At 32.9% G+C, this 22,425-nt stretch overlaps 1 protein-coding gene across 1 annotated transcript; it reads left to right on the top strand.

Annotated features, from left to right (window-relative positions):
- The first annotated feature begins 338 nt into the window (after nt 1-338).
- On the top strand, nt 339-2,796 carry LOC109812080 (uncharacterized). The gene is made up of 5 exons (XM_020375948.3): nt 339-516; nt 1,348-1,462; nt 1,966-2,055; nt 2,136-2,234; nt 2,344-2,796. The coding sequence occupies exons 1-5, from the start codon at nt 449-451 to the stop codon at nt 2,440-2,442; spliced, it is 471 nt and encodes a 156-aa protein (XP_020231537.1). The 5' UTR covers nt 339-448; the 3' UTR covers nt 2,443-2,796.
- Nucleotides 2,797-22,425: the final 19,629 nt, after the last annotated feature.

Raw genomic sequence — 22,425 nt, 5'->3', positions numbered from 1 at the left:
TAAAAGACAAAGATGCACATGTTATAGAAAATTCGTGATTTCAATCAAATAACTTTTCAGATCTTACCATCACATTTATGCTTCCTATTTATTTATTTTTTTAAATGACATTAATAGAAAACAGTGCATTTTACTGAAACTCTTAAAATCTTAGTCTATTTAAGAAAACTTTTTAAAAAATATTATCGTATAAAATAATTATTTTTTAGTTTTTTTAATTTGTATGTATAGAAAAATATTCTATTGACGTAAATCCACTTCATATGACGTTAAACGCGGCCCAACAAGAGGCCCAATTAGAGTAGAGCGATGTCCCACTTTTAATTTGAAATGTTTTCTTTGTCTCTGTTGAGGAAAAGAAATAGAAAAAAACACAGCGCCCTAGATTTGCTCTTCTTTGCTTCGGAAGAAAGAGAAACAAATCAAATTCAAAGCAATAGCATTAGCAATGGCCTTCGCTTCTTTCCTCGGCAGAGTCCTCTTCGCTTCCCTCTTCATACTCTCTGCTTACCAAGAGTCAGTGCTCGCTACCTTCTTTTCACTTTTTGTAATTTCTTTTTTTCTCTTCATTTGATGCGTACGATGTTGTTCTTGTGTTTTTTTTTATTCCAACACCGTAAGTTTCCCAATTCTCTGTACTTTTTTTTTTCCATAGATTCGGTTATTTGGTTGTTGTGTTAGTTGGATCCGTTACGTTTAAGGTTTGAAACCGTTTGTCTGAGTAAAACTACCGCGTAGATCTGCGTGTATTTTTCCTTGTTTGCTCCACTAAAAGTTGGAAACAACGTTAACATGTTTTTTTTTTTTTTCTTCCTTACGTTGTTGTCGAATTTGAGTTTAGGGGATGCGTTTGAAAAAGTTATGCTAAGATTTAGTTGAAGTGCGAGTAACTGGTTTCTATTTTTGCTTCTTTAAGCTGGAATATGGTATGGTTATGGTTATGTTGAATAATTACTATATTTTCCTGTGTGTTGTGCAATTCGGCATTGGTTTGACCATGTTTTCATTCTTACTTAATTGGATTGCTTTGAATTATTGTGTGAGACTTCATTATTGGGAAACATTCAATTGTACTTGATTTAGAAATTAGAAATTAGAAATTTAGAAATTATTCATTGTGGGGTTTGTTGCTTTTGCTTACTTTCCATGTTGAGTTAGAGGGTAGAGGTTAATAATTAAGTTCTTTCAATTTGACATTTTAAGTGTGCAAGCACGCTTTTGCTAGTTATTCTTTGCTGGTTCTCTTTTCTTTTTGATGGTCCATCCCTGCTTTTTTTGTGCTGAAGTAAAGTTTCTTGTTTACTGTGTCTTACTGTCTTCTGGTTTTTTTTTTTTTTTTTACTATAGATTTAATGAATATGGAGTTGATGGGGGACCTGCAGCGAAAGCACTCAGACCTAAGTTTGATGCCTTTACACATCGAGTGCATTCTCAAGTTGGCTTTCAACTTCCAGAGATTGATGTTAGTCTCTCTCTCTCTCATGTGCACACACAGCACATGCATGTGCCTTTTCTGGAAAACTAGATCTGCGACTGTTTTCATTTTAAAGTAATTGAATAATTAACTAATTAACTAATTCAATAATAAATATTTATGTAATGCTGTCTTATAGAACATGCAATGTATGTTGAAAGATGATTGTACCCTTTCATTATAAAAGGGACGTGCCTGATTAGAAAAGAGAAGAATAGGACATGCTTGTGTTAATGAATATTACTTCTGCCATGAATGATATAATTGAGAAGAAAAGTAATAGAACTGTAGATCTGTTAGCGAAATTGAAAATGTTGGGAGGGACAATACACGGTAGGTATGGGTTGGGGAAGTTGTGAAGAATTTAACATCACAATTTTACACTTAGTTTATACGTCAAAATGTACTTAAGTTGACTTTTCCTTCCTTTTTGCATGCATATATTATCATGTATAGTAGAATTTCTCTGATATTGTCTATGTCTTGAACAGACGAAAATTTTAATTGCTGGGGCTATTGCTCTGAAGGGCCTTGGAGGGGTTCTTTTCATATTTGGCAGCTCTTTTGGAGCTCTCCTTCTGGTATGTAGTCAAATTTTCTCTATGAATATATTGGATTTCATATTCTCCTCATGTAATTTAATTTATTTTTTTGGCTATAGCTCCTGCATCAGCTGATTGCTACTCCAATCCATTATGATTTCTACAACTATGACAGTGAGGACAAAGAGTTTACTCAACTTTTCATCAAATTTACACAGGTCAGAGCATTGAGTTATTTTCATGTCTCTGTGGCTGTATTCAAGGTGTTGTTACAATGTTACGTGATGTATTTCTGCTCTTGTTCATGAATATAATTTCTCCTTGCAGAATATGGCTCTTTTTGGGGCTCTGTTGTTTTTCATTGGGATGAAAAACTCCATCCCTAAAAGGCAACCCAAGAAGGCTCCAAAAACAAAAACCTATTAGTTGAGGCATTGTAGGAGTGTACCGGTTCTTCATCATATCCTCTCCAATCTACCAGGATTTGGGTTCTTTGGTTCAGTGTCAATCTTCCACCCTTTCAGTTTTGTAGTTTTGGCTTCACTCGGATTAGATTATTGGCTATGATTATTACTTTTATATGATCTGTTATCATTACAGCTTTAGGAACTATCTTTCAATTGCTAAACTTGTCTGTCAGAAAAGGAAACAAAAGGATGAAAAGCCTTTGCGCTTAAACTTCATAGTTCAGAGTTCCAATTTCATTGTGTTCTATTCTATCTATCTTGATGTAAGGTCTTCAATGTGTGGCACGTCAAGTTATTTCTTGACTTTGGTCCATGGATTTTTGTGCCCCTTTCCCTTTTCTTGTATTTTAGTTAACTTCCTGTTATATGATGATTTCTCCACTCTCAAAACAACTTTATGTGTTGGGTACCGGACAAAAAAATAATAAAACAAATTAATTAGATTAAAAGTTAATTTGGATAATATCTGATAATTAATAAAAGAATTCTTGACGTAAAATGATTAATTTGGTTAAAATTAATTCCATGCGTCTCAATTTAGTAAGTCAAATTAGAGGGGCCACCTTTGTAGAAGACAAAGTCAATTGTCAAGAAGAGTGTCTGACATGGGAAGAAGCATAATGCCAACAGTAGTAAGAAATGAATCCGCCATTTGAAAAGATTGAACAATTCAAAAGCTGTAAAAGAGACGTCTATGGATTGGAGACCTAGCGATTAGCGAAGGATTCATAAATTTTGTTACGGAAACAATGTGTATATATATGATTTTGTAGCGACAATATTTATTTATATTATAAATTAACTTTTTATTTTATTTTAAGTTATAGAATACTTTATAATTATAAATTTATATTATATTAAAAAATTAAAAGCTTGTGGGGGATATTTTAATACATGAATTTATATATATATATATATATCAGACTTATAATGATAATATTAAAGTAGAAATCTAAATTATGTGTATATTATTTTAATTTTCATTATTAAGTCAACTTTAGTAGTTTAATACATAAATACTTTAATGTTTCATGTCATTATACGATAAGGTTAATTATATTTTTTCATAACTATTTTATTAGTGTGACGATAATTATTTTTTGTTGAAATATTTGATTGATTATCTTTAACAGTAATTTTCATTTAAATTACATTTTTTTTTCTTTTATGAGATTTGGACTTGAACCTTATCGAAAATGATTGATTTTGATTTTACTTGTACCAATGAGACGTTAGTATAAGTTAAATTAGATGCATGTTCTAATATTGTTTTAACTATGATACTTTATTCTTATTTGATACATGTTCGTATAATTTAATGTTTAACATGATTGGTACAACATGTTGGTATAAGTTAAATTAGATGCATGCGGTGATATTAATTTTTCTATCATATTTTGTTTTGTTTTGATACATGTTTATATACTTTGATGTATTAAATTAGATTTGATGATTTAAATTAGATTTAATGTTGACTTGGATACATGTTTCAATATTTTACTATGTTTTGTTCTTAAACTTTGGTTTATTTATAAATGATTTGATAGTTTGTAGTTGTTATGATAAATATATATCTTGAGCTTGATAATTTATATGATATGTAAGACCATTTTTTTTAATTATTAAAAGGAGGTAAGTACTGATATGTATGATTATACCTTTTTTAAATAAAAAAAAATATGACCACACTTTTAAGATAATTTGATATATGTGTGAATGTACATTCTAAGTTATGCTCTGATATGTTTAAATCTAGTTTGTTAAAACAAATTGATTTGTTAAGAAAGCAATTATCTATGGTGAATAATAATAAATAAACTAGTTCCCTATCAATTCAAAGCGTCTTTATAAAGACAATTGAATTCTAAAATGAATTTAATATTAAGTATCTTAAGTGGCTAGCATTATAGACATAGAGATCATTCTTAGGGGAGCTCAAAGCATTTAGCAAAAGTAAAATTAATCAAAATCATTTTTCCTTCATCATAAAAAGAAGATTGTTAGAGTCTATATGATTGACACTCCATAACTTAATGAGTAATGAAACGTTAAAAGTTAGATTTTTTTTTTATGAAGGATCGATTTGTTTTATCAAATGCACAAAATTCTAAAAAATATATATTCCTATTTAACATTTGATAGATCAAAGGCTCAAAGATATGTATATCTTGAAGCTTAAGCATGAGAGCAACATAAAATTCAAAATACTAATTGTACCGTGGTGGTCTCCCATTGGCTGACCCGAGGCACATCGACAAAATGTCGAGCCCATAATAGGGACTCAAATATGGGAAGATTTACTGGCTCACTCAGACAATCAATAAGATCCCACAATCCGTGGGAACGGTAATAAATACCGGGAGTTACGAGTCCACAATGGGACGTGATTTATGAGATCATAAAGAGGAGTGTGCGATTCATGTCTGTAACGCTACACCATTATATATAACAATGATTAGGTCTAAGAAAGTAGGTTACTCTCATTGAATGTTCTAGGTCAAGACTGTTGTCAAGTTCTTTTAACTCGGTATCGCTAAGGGTTCTTCGGCGGCAATCTCCAATACCGGAACATTTTGGCGCCCACCGTGGGGCAGGTAAAATTGCATCCCACACCTTTGTTGTTTGACGTGAGCAGAAGGTCGCAATGACGAGGATTCTGAGAAGCAATGCGACAAGAGCTAGTAACGACGACGTCAATGGTGCCATAACTAGGGGCGCCGGCGAAATTGAAAATCCCATTCCCGCCGCCGACGGCCACACTCTAGAAGAAATCTTGGCCGCAATAGAAACCTTGCAACGAGAGAACGAAGAAGCGCGAAGCAGAGAAGGAAAATGTCGTCGGTGATGAACATGTTCGGGTGCGGGGTGGTGAGGGCTCCGCCGCAAGCATTGGGGATTGGGAAGAGAAGCGGTGGAGGATTGACGATAGTGTGTTCGTCTCGGCCTCAGAAGAAAGCGACGGCGCATCACAGGAAGACGCGGCCATGGAAGACGCAGCCGTGGGATATAAATCAGAAACCTACGGTGTACGATCCTCTGCCTCCTCTTCCTTTCGATTGGACGCTCGTTATTCCCGCCGATGCTTCCGCTGCTCCTCCGCCTCCAACTCCCGCTCCCTAGCCACTGTGTTTGTTCTCTTCAACCCTAACATGCTTCCTGCTACTATTCATATATCTATATCTGCTTCTATTTCATGTTCATGTCCCAAATCTCCGATTCGCCATTTGTTTTCGATGAATTTTTAGCTGTGATGAATTGTTTCGTCAACTACTTCATTATGTCAATTCGATTAAATTTCGATTGTAGGCTCGTCTTCTAGCTTTGATTTTCTTGTTTTTTATACACAAGTTCAATCATCTCAGAGATGACTTTGACTGGTTGAGATTGCCAAATTTAAAGAGTAAATTAAAATTATACTCTGAACCTTGGTGTGAAGAGCACTTTAAGGTCGGCATTTTGACGATCCGAACCTTGGTGTGAAGAGCACTTTAAGGTCGGAATTCAGACGATCAAGACCTTGGTGCAAAGAGCACTTTAAGGTCGGCATTTTGATGATCCAAACCTTGGTGCGAAGAGTACTTTAAGGTCGGAATTCAGACGATCAAGACCTTGGTGCAAAGAGCACTTTAAGGTCGGCATTTTGATGATCCAAACCTTGGTGCGAAGAGCACTTTAAGGTCGGAATTTAGACGATCAAGACCTTGGTGTGAAGAGCACTTTAAGGTCAGAAATTTTGACGATCCAAACCTTGGTACGAAGAGCACCTTAAGGTCGGAATTTATACAACCCAAACCTTAGTGTGAATAGCACTTTAAGGTCGGAAATTTAACGATCTAAACCTTGGTGTGAAGAGAACTTTAAGTTCGGCATTTTGACGATCTTAACCTTGGTGTGACGAGCACTTTAAGGTCGGAATTTAGAAGACCCAAACCTTGGTGTGAAAAGCACTTTAAGGTCAGAATTTAGACGATCAAGACCTTAGTGTGAAGAGCACTTTAAGGTCGGAATTTAGACGATCTACACCTTGGTGTGAATAGCACCTTAAGGTCTGCATTTTGACGATCAAGACCTTGGTGCAAAAGAGCACTTTAAGGTCGGAATTTAGACGATCAAGACCTTGGTGTGAAGAACACCTTAAGGTTAGAATTTTGACGATCAAAACCTTGGTGCGAAGAGCACTTTAAGGTCGGCATTTTGAAGATCAAGACCTTGGTGCAAAGAGCACCTTAAGGTTAGAATTTAGAAGGCCCAAACCTTAGTGTGAATAGCACTTTAAGGTCGGAATTTTGACGATCCACACCTTGGTGTGATTATCACTTTAAGGTCGGAATTTAGACGATCAAAACCTTGGTGTGAAGAGCACTTTAAGGTCGGAATTTAGACGATCAAGACCTTAGTGTGAAGAGCACTTTAAGGTCGGGATTTAGACGATCAAGACCTGGGTGCAACGAGCACTTTAAGATCGGTATTTAGACGATCCAAACCTTGGTGTGAATAGCACCTTAAGGTTAGAATTTAGAAGGCCCAAACCTTAGTGTGAAGAGCACTTTAAGGTCAGAATTGTAACGATCAAGACCTTGGTGTGAAGAGCACTTTAAGATTGGCATTTAGACGATCCAAACCTTGGTGTGAATAGCACCTTAAGGTTAGAATTTAGAAGACCCAAACCTTAGTGTGAAGAGCACTTTAAGGTCAGAATTTAGACGATCAAGACCTTAGTGTGAAGAGCACTTTAAGATTGGAATATAGACGATCAAGACCTTGGTGCAAAGAGCACTTTAAGATCGGCATTTTGACTACCCAAACCTTGGTGTGAAGAGCACTTTAAGGTCGGAATTTAGACGATCAAGACCTTAGTGTGAAGAGCACTTTAAGGTCGGAATTTAGACGATCAAGACCTTGGGGCAAAGAGCACTTTAAGATCGGATCAAGACCTTGGTGTGAATAGCACCTTAAGGTTAGAATTTAGAAGGCCCAAACCTTAGTGTGAAGAGCACTTTAAGGTCAGAATTTAGACGATCAAGACCTTGGTGTGAAGAGCACTTTAAGATCGGCATTTAGACGATCCAAACCTTGGTGTGAATAACACCTTAAGGTTAGAATTTAGAAGACCCAAACCTTAGTGTGAAGAGCACTTTAAGGTCAGAATTTAGACGATCAAGACCTTAGTGTGAAGAGCACTTTAAGATCAGAATTTAGACGATCAAGACCTTGGTGCAAAGAGCACTTTAAGATCGGCATTTTGACTACCCAAACCTTGGTGTGAAGAGCACTTTAAGGTCGGAATTTAGACGATCAAGACCTTAGTGTGAAGAGCACTTTAAGGTCGGAATTTAGACGATCAAGACCTTGGTGCAACGAGCACTTTTAAGGTCGGCATTTTGACTATCCAAACCTTGGAGCGAAGAGCACTTTAAGATCGGCATTTAGACGATCCAAACCTTGGTGTGAAGAGCACCTTAAGGTTAGAATTTAGAAGACCCAAACCTTAGTGTGAAGAGCACTTTAAGGTCGGAATTTAGACGATCAAGACCTTAGTGTGAAGAGCACTTTAAGGTCGGGATTTAGACGATCAAGACCTTGGTGCAACGAGCACTTTAAGGTCGGTATTTTGACGATCAAGACCTTAGTGTGAAGAGCACTTTAAGGTCAGAATTTAGACGATCAACATAAATCAAGTCAAACGGTGCGCCCCAAGTTGCAACCCAAAGTAGGTCAACAAAATGCCTACGTGACATGCACTTCACACCTTAGTACTCGAGCATGGAGGGCTATGTACCATGAAGGTCTTCCACAGACCGACCAAAGCAGGTCGGCAAAATGTTGACCCAACATGTTCTTCGCACTTTAGTGCTTGAGCATGGAGGGCTATGTACCGTGGTGGTCTCCCATTGACCGACCCGAGGCATATCGACAAAATGCACCATGGAGGTCCCCCAAAAACCGATCAAACTGAACCTATGCAATACCGACCCAACATGCTCTTCGCACTTTAGTGCTTGAGCATGGAGGGCTATGTACCGTGGTGGTCTCCCATTGGCCGACCCGAGGCACATCGACAAAATGCACCATGGAGGTCCCCCAAAAACCGATCAAACCAAACCTGCGCAATACCGACCCAACATGCTCTTCGCACTTTAGTGCTTGAGCATGGAGGGCTATGTACCGTGGTGGTCTCCCATTGGCCGACCTGAGGCACATCGACAAAATGCACCATGGAGGTCCCCCAAAAACCGATCAAACCGAACCTACGCAATACCGACCCAACACGCTCTTCGCACTTTAGTGCTTGAGCATGGAGGGCTATGTACCGTGGTGGTCTCCCATTGGCCGACCCGAGGCACATCGACAAAATGTCGAGCCCATAATAGGGACCCAAATATGGGAAGATTCACTGGCTCACTCAGACAATCAATAAGATCCCACAATCCGTGGGAACGGTAATAAATACCGGGAGTTACGAGTCCGCAATGGGACGTGATTTATGAGATCATAAAGAGGAGTGTGCGATTCATGTCTGTAACGCTACACCATTATATATAGCAATGATTAGGTCTAAGAAAGTAGGTTACTCTCATTGAATGTTCTAGGTCAAGACTGTTGTCAAGTTCTTTTAGCTCGGTATCGCTAAGGGTTCTTCGGCGGCGGTCTCCAATACCGGAACATTTTGGCACCCACCGTGGGGCAGGTAAAATTGCATCCCACACCTTTGTTGTTTGACGTGAGCAGAAGGTCGCAATGACGAGGATTCTGAGAAGCAATGCGACAGGAGCTAGTAACGACGACGTCAATGGTGCCATAACTGGGGGCGCCGGCAGAATTGAAAATCCCATTCCCGCCGCCGGCGGCCACACTCTAGAAGAAATCTTGGCCGCAATAGAAACCTTGCAACGAGAGAACGAAGAAGCACGAAGCAGAGAAGGAAAATGTCGTCGGTGATGAACATGTTCGGGTGTGGGGTGGTGAGGGCTCCGCCGCAAGCATTGGGGATTGGGAAGAGAAGCGGTGGAGGATTGACGATAGTGTGTTCGTCTCGGCCTCAAAAGAAAGCGACGGCGCATCACAGGAAGACGCGGCCATGGAAGACGCAGCCGTGGGATATAAATCAGAAACCTACGGTGTACGATCCTCTGCCTCCTCTTCCTCCCGATTGGACGCTCGTTATTCCCGCCGATGCTTCCGCTGCTTCCGCTGCTCCTCCGCCTCCAACTCCCGCTCCCTAGCCACTGTGTTTGTTCTCTTCAACCCTAACATACTTCCTGCTACTATTCATATATCTATATCTGCTTCTATTTCATGTTCATGTCCCAAATCTCCGATTCGCCGTTTGTTTTCGATGAATTTTTAGCTGTGATGAATTGTTTCGTCAACTACTTCGTTATGTCAATTCGATTAAATTTCGATTGTAGGCTCGTCTTCTAGCTTTGATTTTCGTGTTTTTTATACACAAGTTCAATCATCTCAGAGATGACTTTGACTGGTTGAGATTGCCAAATTTAAAGAGTAAATTAAAATTATACTCTGAACCTTGGTGTGAAGAGCACTTTAAGGTCGACATTTTGACGATCCGAACCTTGGTGTGAAGAGCACTTTAAGGTCGGAATTCAGACGATCAAGACCTTGGTGCAAAGAACACTTTAAGGTCGGCATTTTGATGATCCAAACCTTAGTGCGAAGAGAACTTTAAGGTCGGAATTCAGACGATCAAGACCTTGGTGCAAAGAGCACTTTAAGGTCGGCATTTTGATGATCCAAACCTTGGTGCGAAGAGCACTTTAAGGTCGGAATTTAGACGATCAAGACTCTCGTGATCTAAGTACTACATTAATTTTGTTTTTTTTTTATCCAACGTAAAACTCTAAACATAGTTAATTCCTTTAAAGCTCAATATCCATTTATCTTTTTAAGTGTTCTTTGTATTTTCAAACATAAACTAATTTTTTGAAACTGACATTTCATTAAAATCAATTTTGTAGAGTCAATTTTATTTAAAATCAATTTTACAAACTCGAAAACAAACATATATTACTATTAGTTAATTATTTAAAAAATTTACTATAATAACAGTACAACAATTGGATTTTTTTTTTCTTGGTCTAATCCCAAGTGTTTTTTTTAATGTAAATTAATGTAGTCTTAAGTTATTTTTTGTTCATGTAGTGGAAGCAATAACATTAAGGAATGACATTCAATAATCAATGGCTTAGGGAGCAAAATTATTAATAAGACATTTTGGAACTTGATTGTAAACATGTAAGAGATAACATACATTAAAAAAGCAAGGGCTTCAAGGTTATTTACTACTCACTGTTTTTTTTTATCCAATTCCTACTTGTATTGAAACTTTGATTTTAAATAAAATGATATAAGTTATTTACTGTACAAAAAAGAAGAAGTTATTTTCTTTTACAAGGTATGTCTCAACAATATATATATATATATATATATATATATATATATATATATATATATATATATATATATAAATTAATTCTCTACTAAAAATAAAAGTTAGATAAATCATTTTTTATAATGACTATAATTGGTGGGTCAGTTTGGATAACAAAAAATCTATAGACACTTATAGAAAAGTATGAAAATAAAATAAAATATTTTTTTTACAAATTAAAATTAGTTTATACACAAGTTATAAATATATTTTAGAAAAACTAATATGAGAGAACTTTTAAAAATGATATTACGTATAAACTAATTTAACTTCTGAAGGAAAAAAATTATTTCATATTTTTTTTATCTCTTATTTATGAAAACGTTTATCTAAATATATCTTAAAACTTAAAAAGGAATGCGGGGGCTAATGCAAAAATTAGATGTAAATGGGCTTGAATGATTTTGACTGAGTGTTGACGTTAATCGAATTGGGTAACAAGTCGATTGATTAAAATATTAATTATATATTTTAAAATCTTGAAAGAAAAAAAAAATCAAAAGATGAACGACATAGTTTTTCAAATTATAATACATGTCCAACACAACACCAAAATTTACAAATGAAATAATATATCTCCTAAAAGATCCAAACAATAACAAAAAAATACAATAATATCTCAAACAACACTAATAATTATCCAATTTACATAATAAAAATGAACAAACTAAAATTTAAGAGATTATGTTGTGGATATCGCGCACATAAAATAAGTGAATGAAAATACTAATGTATCTCATATATTTTGATAGATTTATTATTAAATCAAATTAATCATTAATTTATCTGATTATGATTAAATTGAATAATTCATCACTTAACCCGATTAAAATTATATATAAAAAAATCCAACTCAATTCATTCCAATGAAATGTAATTGAACTGATTGAGTTTGCAAATGAATTCTTATATTTATTCAAAATTCTTAATTAGGGCATCATTAATTTCATCCTAGCAAATCATAGGAAAAGTATAGATAAGAGCTTAAGGAAAGTTTGTTAATATTATAAGTCGAGCAAAATAATCATACTTTTTTTCTTCCTATTATATTGTACGTGTGTAGATACCTTTATTATCCGTTGATGCCTTCCTTCCTATTTTCTCTTCTAATTGATTTCTAATTTGCATTGAGGAGGGTATACCTGCAAAAGACACTTTAACGCTTATGTAAGCTACTTTGCATAATTAGCAATAATCTCAATGTAAATTTATCTAGACATAAGATTTATTTATACTAATGTTGATGGACCTTATCCTAATAAATCACAAATTAGGGTTAATCATAATTAGTCTCTTAATCTTGGTCTATTATACCCTTGAAGTTGTCGATAAGTGTCACGTGAACCGTTCGGCTACCGAAAGTGCTGAGGGACAGCTAGGGCCACTCGACTGCCAAAGGAGCCGAGTGGTACCTTGTGCCGTTCGGTTGCCAAGGGTACCAAATGGTACCTTTAGTGGTAATCAAAAAACTATCATTTATCTTTATTTATTTTTCTCTCTTCCCCTCTCTTGTTTCCACTCATACAGCAAAGGTATACGTTGGGTATTATTCTACTATATTTCGTGTTAATGCTGATTCTCATCAAATGATTGGAAGGTGACATTAGGATGAAAATTGTGCTTGTCGGGTATTCCTCGTCGTCCTTTCTTCAATTTTATTGTGTGGTTGTTAAGCTTTGCCGAGTAAATGTAATTTTTTTTTTCTGGACAACTCAGAACTGCAGGTGTAAAGGATAAGAAAGTGACATTGTTGCATAAAAGAAGAAAGTGGCATTCATATATTTATAGAATGAAATTAATGGTTGTTGGTGTTTGGTCTTTGTTTTTAATTGCTTGGATCTTTTTGTGGGATGTTATTATTCCCTCAATTGTATGTGCCCTTGATTTTTCGTGTTGTCTTTTTGTGTGTTTTTTACGACAATACAAAACTCCATTTCTACTTTGTTTCTTCGTTACTGTTATATAACTAAATCAAATAAAAAGGAAAATAATGTACACCAACAATCACTACTAGAAAAGTGTCATTTTTTTGCGAATTTTCCTATAAAAAAAATTCGTAAAATTTTTTTTTCGAATTTTCCTATAAAAAAATATTCACAGAAATTTTTGCAAATTTTCCTGCAAAATAATATTCGCAGAAATTTTTTGTGAATTTATTTACAAAAAATAATTTACAAATATTTCTTACAAATTTTGCTACAATTTTAATGATCATAGAAATTTTTTTCCATGGTAAAAATTTGCAAAAAATATTATTTTATTTCTTGCATATTTTCTTGCAAAAATAAATTCACAAGTAATGTTTATTAAATGGTAGAAAAATTTTGCAAGTAACTTTTCCTGCGGATTTTCCTACAAATTATCTACAGGAAAAATAAAAAAAATTTAAATTTATAAGTTTAATATTTTAAAAAAACTTCAAGTCTCATATCGATTCAAAATAAAACAATTAAAGAGTATATAAGTTTGAGCAACACTTACCTTACAAGTTGATTTGTATGGTTGAGTGTTAGGCTTATAATCTACAATCTTAGAATTGAAAAGATTATGTATCATATGTTGGAGGCAGGGAAATAAATGTTTCGGATGAATTCATTGTGAGCATTTGAAAGTTGAAGAATTATTGATACAATTTATAATAATTTCTTTAATTTTTTTCTTAAAAAATATTCTGCAGAATTTCTTGTGAAAAAATTCGCAGGAAACTTTTTTGCGAATTTTTTTTTGCAGAAAACTTTCTTGCAAATTTTTTTTGCAGGAAACTTTTCTGCGAATTTTTTTCGTAAGAAATTTTGCAGGAAAATTTCTTGCAAATTTTAAAATTCGCAAAAATATATTATCCCCGAAGGTATTACCTGTAGATAAAATTTCGCATTTGTAGAAACGTTTCTTACAAATTTTTCATAAAAATTTACAGAAAAAATTATATATAATAAGAGAAATTCTAGTAGTGAATCAACCATAAATTTGATTTATTTTGATGTGTTTCTGATTAATATGGATAGGCAACCGGGTTAATATTAGGTCCAATTTATTTATTTATATTAATTACCATGCATGCTATAATATTGGGCATTATTTTGTCCAACAATAATTCTTAAACTATTATTAAAAAACATAATTCCTAAACTGTCTGAAAAAGAAAAGACCAATCATCGTGGTTCTTCGGAGACAAGATTTGACTCTTTTGGCGGATTTCCATGCACTTTTGATGTTGTCTTTTTCTTTTCCCATAAACTAGTTTTTTTTCTTCTTTTTCCTACGTTCATTTTTTTTAATTAAACAGACTAGAGATCCAAATTAGAAACCACGTTCATTCTTTTATAATAATTGTTTACAAATTAAGAAATATAATATTTTTTTATTTTTATAAAATGATTTTGAGATATTTTATTATATTCTTTTATTTTTATTTTTCAATAAATGTGTATTAAATGCCAATATGTAAACTAATTAAAATAAGTGTATTGTAAGAGTATAATTAAAAAAAATTAATGTTTTTTCAAACATGTAAAATGAGAACTAAATAGAAACAAATTAGTTTATCACATTTTAATAATTATTTTTAGTAAAATTTTCACATATATTAGTTGTAAGTATATAAATTAATTATTTTTTTATTCATTAATTATTTATCTTTTCATCATTCAATCGAACAATTCCTATTTTTCATTTCTTCCACACTCAAATAAGATGTGAAAAAATAAATTAATCATCACCAATTTTATTTTTATATTTGTGTTTTTTAATCAATTTAACACTTCTTTATTTTGCATGATTATCCATGCATAAATCTATAATCGATCAACACATTATTAGATTTGAAGTGAACTTTAAAATAGATATTTTAAAATTAATAATAATATTTTTAATAAAAAAGAAAATATTTTATATATAAACTTCAAAAAATAATTATATTTGTATATCTTTTAGTGATTTTTTTAAAATATAAAAAGTAACTTTTGAGTTATAAACCCTAAAACTTTTATATAAATATTAATGAAAAATAATTTTTTTAAAGGGCCCATAACAAGGGTTGAGTTTGGGCTGATTCTAGATAAATTCATGTGTCCCATACAAATGGAAATGCATTAGGTTCAAAATTACAAAATATTCAAGGCTTGATAAATATTCATACACATTATTTGAGGAAGGATCAACAAGTTATTATTTAAATGGTACTGCATTAAAAAATAGTCAATGGAACATTGTGCATTTTCTTAACAATTTTCGATTTTATTAAATTGCTAATTATATTTTGTGGTGATTTGTTGCTTAATTAATGAGAAACTTTGAGAATTTAGAAATTCTTGAGTTTTAGTCATTTAGAAGTTTCTCTAAGTAGATGTCGAGTTTGACCTGTAAGGGAAGGTGTATAAGGCCTTTCTTAAGAAATGGATTTCATATATTCAATTTCTTAAGAAAGTTGAAGAGAAGTTAGAGTATTGTGACCTTACCTTCCTTAGATCTCAATTGTCAGATTGATGTTGAGATTCAAAGCTCAGAAGGTTGAGAATCAATCAATGGTAGTATTATCGTGCAGAGTTTTCTCAAAGGAGCTCGTTTTCTTCTCCCTTCATCTTTTTTCTCTTGGAGTAGAGGTAAGGGAAGCTAGAATTTTGATTCTTGGCGTGAATTTGTGAAATTATGTCTAGTTTAACTTCACTCAAATTGTGGCTAAATTGATTAATTGTAAGATGGAATGTATGCATTATGGGTTGTTAGTGTTTTCTTGCCATGTGAAAAGAAATTGATGAATTAGAGTCACTTGTTTGTTGCACGTGGAAGTTCTTGTTGGATATGAGTTAATTGTTAGTATTGATTATGGATCAAAATCTAATGTATCATATATATGCTTTTGTAGTCTTTCATTTCTATAGTCTTATAGGTTTAGTTTGTTTCCATTCGTTTGATGCATTCAAACTATACACTCAGTTTGTCTACATTAGTTTGATGGGTTCGGTCTATCTTTATTAGTCTAGTGGGTTCAATGTGTTTTTTTTATAAGATTTAGTCTTAGTGTCTTGGATCCTTATATATATCTGTTTGAGAATCATTTTTATGGGTGACATAGGGAAAGAAAGTGTGAAAGCAAAATGTTAAATATGAACACAAAGAGTTAGGAAGAAGATACGTAGAAAGGAACAAAGAACTAGTTAGAGAGATCAAGAGGTTTTTGAGAAGAGTAAGAGTTGCTCTATTGTAAAGACTTGATCTTGTTTTCAGATAGTGGAATCTACTATCTCTTGTGGATGTAGGCCAAATTTGTTGAACCACGTAAATTTGTTGTGTTATCTTCTCTCAATCTTTTTTGTTTTGCTATTGCATTTTTTTGATTCTACGCTTTTTACGTTCTTGTTGGGTGTTCTCTTTTCTATATTTTTGGCTTGTTTTTGGATGGTTTATTTTGTTTATTTTATTTCTTGTTTTAGAACCAACAAGTGGCACTGTCTATGGGGAGGAAGAAAGAAAAAGAAAGACTAAATCATGGGAACCAACCAAGTACGATATCGAGAAGTTTTTGGGAAACAATGACTTTGGGTTATGGAAGATAAAGATGGAAGCCATCTTGGTGCAATAGGGAGTTGTAGAAACTTTAAAGGGTGAGGAGAAAGTTTCTAGATCATTATCACATAACAAAAAGAACGAGATGATTGATAAGACAATAAGTGCTATCATCTTGTGTCTTCATAATAAAGCCCTAAGATAGGTTGCAAGAGAAAAGACAGTTGTTGCCATATTGGTCAAACTGGAATCTTTATACATGACAAAGTCTTTAGAAAATCGATTATGTTTGAAGTAACAAGATTCTTTATGATTTGGAAAACATTGAGGTGAAGCTTAAAGATGAGGATAAATTTATGCTTTTAGTCAACTTTTTACCAAAATCCTTTAAGCGTTTCAAAGATGCTATTATGTATGGCAAAAATCAATCCATTACTTTGGATAAGGTTCAGACCTCAATCCAATATAAGGAATTTCAAAATAAGCAAGAATTGAAGAGAAAGGATAGTGGTTAAAGCTTGAACATCTCAAAGGGGAAGATTGAAAAAAAAGGACCAAAGAGAAAAAAGTATACATCAAAATGGAAGAGCAACACAAAGTTTAAGCCTATATGTTATATCTGTCATAGGACTGGTCATTATAAGAGAGAATGTGTTGAGATAGGCAAGAAATTAAAAAGTTCTATGGATTCTTTGGATGTTGTTATTGCTTCAGATGGTTATGAAAGTGTAAGGGTGCTAGAGGCATCAACATCAGAAACTCAAAGGAATTGGGTTATGGATTACAAATGTACCTACCACATATGTCCTATGAAGGATTTCTTTGAGACTTTAGAACTAAAAAAATGGAGTGGTGCTTCTTGGGAACAACAAAGCTTGCAAGGTGTAAGGTATGGGTATTGTCTATTTGAGAATGTTTGATAACTATGATATTCTATTGTAAGATGTGAGGAATGTCCCTGAACTTAAGAGGAATCTTCTGTCAACAATCATGTTTAATTGTTTGGGTTTTCTACTAAAATTGAACATGGTATGATGAAGACCTTTAATGGTGTCTTAATAGTTGTTGAGGGAACTAAAAGGAATGATCTATACATTCTGGATGGTTATACTATTATTGCTCATGCATCTATAGCAAGTCAAACTCTACATGATAAAATAAAATTATGACATTCAAGGCTTGGATATGTCAATGAAAAAGGTTTAGTGGAACTTGGAAAACAAAATTTGTTGAATGGTGATAAATTGGATAAACTAGATTTTTTTTATCATTACATATTAGGAAAATCTCATAAGGTTAAGTTTGAGACTATTATGCATGTTTCTAGTAGACCCTTTGAGTATGTTCACTCAGATCTGTGGGGTCTTTGAAGGGTGAAAACTCATGGAGAAGGTTCCTATTTTTCACCATGATAGATGATTTTTCAAGTAGAGTCTAGATTTATATTTTGAAAAATAAATATAAAATTTTTCAAAAAATTTAAAGAATGAAATACTCTTATAGAAAATCAAATAGGAATCAAACTAAAGGTTTTAAAGATTGACAATGGTTGGAGTTTATTTCAAACTAGTTTAATGAGTTTTTGCAGGAAACAAAGAATTAAAAGGCATAAAATTGTAACTCATAATCCTCAACAAAATGACCTAGTTGAAAGGATGAACATGACCATTTTGGAACACATGAGATGTATGTTGTTGGGTGCAGGTTTGCCTAAGAGTATCTAGGGTGAAGCTACAAAAATTGTAGTGTATTTAATAAATAGATGTTCATCTTTAGCTTTAAAATTCAAGACACCTATGGAAAAATGGAGTGGTAAACCAACACACTATTCAAATTTGAAGATTTTTGGTGCTCTAGTTTTTGTTCATATCAAGAAAGACAAACTTGAGGCTTGAGCTATGAAGTGTATCTAAGGGTGTGAAGGCTTACAAGTTGTGGAAGGTGGATTTTGGTTAGTCAAGATGATTTATAAGTAGGGATATCACATTTGATGAAATAATAATGAAAATGATGTGCAAAAGCCTGGAAGAAAGCAACTCATAAACAATTAAAGAGAAAACTTAGTTTGAGGTGGAGTCTCTTACTGGTGATTTTGGAAATAGTATTACATTAACAGATGATGTACCAGTAAACAATGTATCATCTGTTGGTTCAAATTATCAACTGATTAGAGATAAGACTAGGAGGAACATTGTACCTTCTAAGAGATTTGGGTATATATACCGACCTTATCTGTTATGGTCTTATTGTGGCTGAAGAGATACAAGACTCATAACTAAGTAATTTTTAAAGAGGCCATAGAGAGTAAGGAAAAACAATATTTGTTGCAAATTGTAAATGAAGAAATCGAGTCCTTGGATAAAAATCAAACTTGGAAGCTTGTGGATCTGCCCAAGAATCAAAGGGTAGTTGGATGCAAGTGGATCTTCAAGAAAAACGAAGTTATTCCACGTGTGGAGAAGGCAAGGCACAAGGCAAGGCTTGAGGAAAAATGGTTTACCCATGTGGAAGGAATTGACTACAATGAAATATTTTCATCTATGATAAAATACTATTATATAAGGATTTTGATGGCAACTATGAATCAACATGATCTAGAGTTGGAACAATTGGATGTCAAAACAGCTTTTCTTCATGAGGACCTTGAAAAGACTATCTATATGCAACAACCAAAGGGTTTGTAGATGATAAGTCTAACGTTTGTCTCTTGAGAAAATCACTTTATAGCTTGATACAAAGTCTGCATCTATGGTATAAGAAGTTTGATAACTTTCTATTAAGCTTGAGTTTTTTGAGGTGCAGCTATGACAACTACGTTTACATATCAAAAATAGGAGAAAAAAGTGTTCTCTACTTGTTATATGTAGATGACATTCTAGTAACAAGCTCAAACAAGTATGAGATTGTATGCTTAAAAGGAAATTAAATTATGAGTTTGAGATGAAAGATCTTGGTGTTGCAAAGAGGATACTTTGGATGGATATCGTGAGAAATAAGTTAAAGGGAGAATTATTTTTATCTTAACATAGGTACATACAAAAGGTAGTGGAGAGGTTTGGGATGCATCAATCTAAACTTGTTGGCACTCCTTTGGGTCATCACATAAGCTCCTAACATTGAATAGGAAAGGAAAGAAATGTGTTCTATTCGATATGCAACTGGAGTAGGGAGTATCATGTATGGCATGATTTGTAGCAAACATGATGTGGCTTATGCTATTATCAGTATGAGTCAATTTATGGCAAATCTGAGTCAAGCTCACTAAGAGGCTTTGAAGTGGATACTAAGGTATTTGAATGGTTCTAAAAAGACTAGTTTGAGGTATAAGAAGACAATTCAAGATGGAGAAGCTATTATGGGGTATGTTGATACAGACTATGCAAGAAATGTGGATATCAGAAAATCTTTATTTGTGTACGTGTTCACTTTATTTGGAACTATTGTTAGTTGGAAAAAAAAATTTATAACTCGTGGTAACTCTACAACACAAGTAGAATACATTGCTTTTATCAAAGAAGTGAAAGAACTTTTATGGTTAAAATGGATGATTGATGAATTAGGTATATCACAAAATTGTGTGATAGTTCACTATGATAACCAAAGTGTTATATACCTTGCAAATTATCAAGTTTATCATGAGAGGAGAAAGCACATTGATATAAGGCTTCGCTTTATCAGAAATGTGATTGAATATGGAGAAATTTAGATTGAGAATATTGTGTTCGAAGATAATCTTATTGATCGATGTGTTTACGAAATCTTTTTCGACATCCAAGTTCAAGCATTGCTTGGACTTGATCAACTTTGTCTGATGTTCATTTTGAAGTGAGAGAGCATTACTATTGTGAAAGGATTATTTTCTGTAGATTTAAAGTCAAGCTGAAGAATTGTTGATTATGACTCAAAATTTAATATATCATCTATATCATATGCTCTATAGTTTTTCAACTATACAATCTTATAAGTTTAGTTTGTCTTTATTCATTTGATGAGTTCGTCTTCATTAGTTTGATGGATCCAATCTATCTTCATTAGTTTAGTGGATTCATTCTATCGTTTTATAAGACTTAGTTTAGTGTCCTATATATATATGTGTGTGTGTGTGTGTGTGTTGGGGATCATTTCTATAGGTGACATAGAGAAAGAAATCGTGAAAGAAAATTGCTAAGTATGAACACGAAGAGCTACGAAAAGGATAAATAGGAACTAGTGATCATCATCTTTGCAGGCGAATTGTTCATCTTATTAGATCTCTTATTGTTGGGAATGATATTATCATTAAACATGTTTTTAGAGAAGCTAAGTGCAGTGTCGATGCCTTGGCCAAGTTAGCTCTTCAGCAACCTGTGAGTCTTTTCTTACTTAATAACTCCCCTTTTGGGGTTTTTTAACTTTTATGTGATGATGTAATAGGAGCCTCCTTCTTTTGCAAGGCTCCTCTTTAGTTTCTTTGGACTTTTGTCCTCCCTTAAATAAATAAAAAAATACATAAAGGAGAATGCAGTACTAATAAAAGAGATAAGAGAAGAGGAAGAATTTATTTATTGTAAAAACTTAATCTTATTTTTAAATAGAAAAATCTATTCTTCATGCCATTCTTTTCTTTTTCTTTTCATTCGTATTTTTCTTCTTCTCTTATCACCATAAAAAGTAATTAATGATACCAAGTATTCATTATTAAAAGTGAGTATATCGACAAATAACTTTACTGTATAACACCTGTAGAAGAATAGCACTGATGATAGATACATTGTTTTTGTAGCTTAGATATCAAAATATATAATAATTTCCACAAATTAAATAATATCGAGTAGTACTCAACTTGTCTGCGAACAATTTACGATCATTCACGTGGTATCTAATCAAAGAGTTGAATTATTCCAAAATAAAATTAATGCATGACATGACAATTCGATCGAAATTAAATCAGTTGAGTTGGTAAGATTTGTTGTTGTTTTAAACGCGAAAGACGTGTAAAAAGATTCCAGCTGGTTGAAGTGAAATGTTGAACTGTTTTGCAGACTCAAAAGTGTGTGAACTGGAAAAATCTTTTGAAAGCATCTTCATACAATCTCGTAGAAAAAACATAACAATAAAAATTAATGCACGCGTTTTTCTTTTCTGTAACAATTTTTTCATCTTTAATTTTTTGATTTAATTAAAGTATAATTATTATTTAATTATAAATGATCATGTATAAAAATTTATATATTCCCGTAATAATTATTTATATATTTATATATTTATATATTTATATATTTATATAATTTATAATTATTTAGTGATATAAATTTTTTATACCAACAATATATACAAATTAAATTTATATGTTTTTATTATAGAACTAATTTTTATTTTATATTTTTTTTAACATTATGTAGAAATTATTATAAAACTTTGTAGTAGAATTAAAATAATTCCTCCAATATAGTTTATAGACAAACTAGAGAGACATGCCTGTTTGTATTGACATGATCAATGTCTAAGAAACATTTCTCCTTTTTAAAATTTGTGAAATAATTATCTAGTTATTTTAGTTTAATAAGTTAAAGTCTTAATACATATCTGATCGAGTAACCTTCTCTATAAGTTTTTGTAGGAGAAAAAAAATAATATGTTTCTCTCAGAAGCTAAAACAAATTTACAAGTAAGTTAATTTATTTTTAACTTATACATAAATTACTTTTAGTTTATAAAAAAGTTTATTTTATTTTTTCTTTGTATTTTTTAAAAATTACTTTGAGAGAAATTTATCTAAACATAATTGTCGAAATCATACTCCACAAACTCATATTAGTTCTTGGTTATGAATTTTGAGTGACCACAAACAAACAAAAAAATTCTGAATATGTTCATAATTTTCTGAATAAGAAGAGTGGAACAAGTTTGTACGTCTATCATGTTACATGAAATAAAAAAAGATACAGGTATCCAACTTGCCATTGTCTTCTTTTTATTATTATTATTATACTATCACTGTTATTGCTT

Source organism: Cajanus cajan, chromosome 7 (assembly GCF_000230855.2).
Source record: "Cajanus cajan strain Asha chromosome 7, NIPB_CcT2T_4, whole genome shotgun sequence".
Taxonomy (NCBI): Eukaryota; Viridiplantae; Streptophyta; class Magnoliopsida; order Fabales; family Fabaceae; genus Cajanus; species Cajanus cajan.
This window is presented reverse-complemented; position numbering and strand designations above follow the sequence as displayed.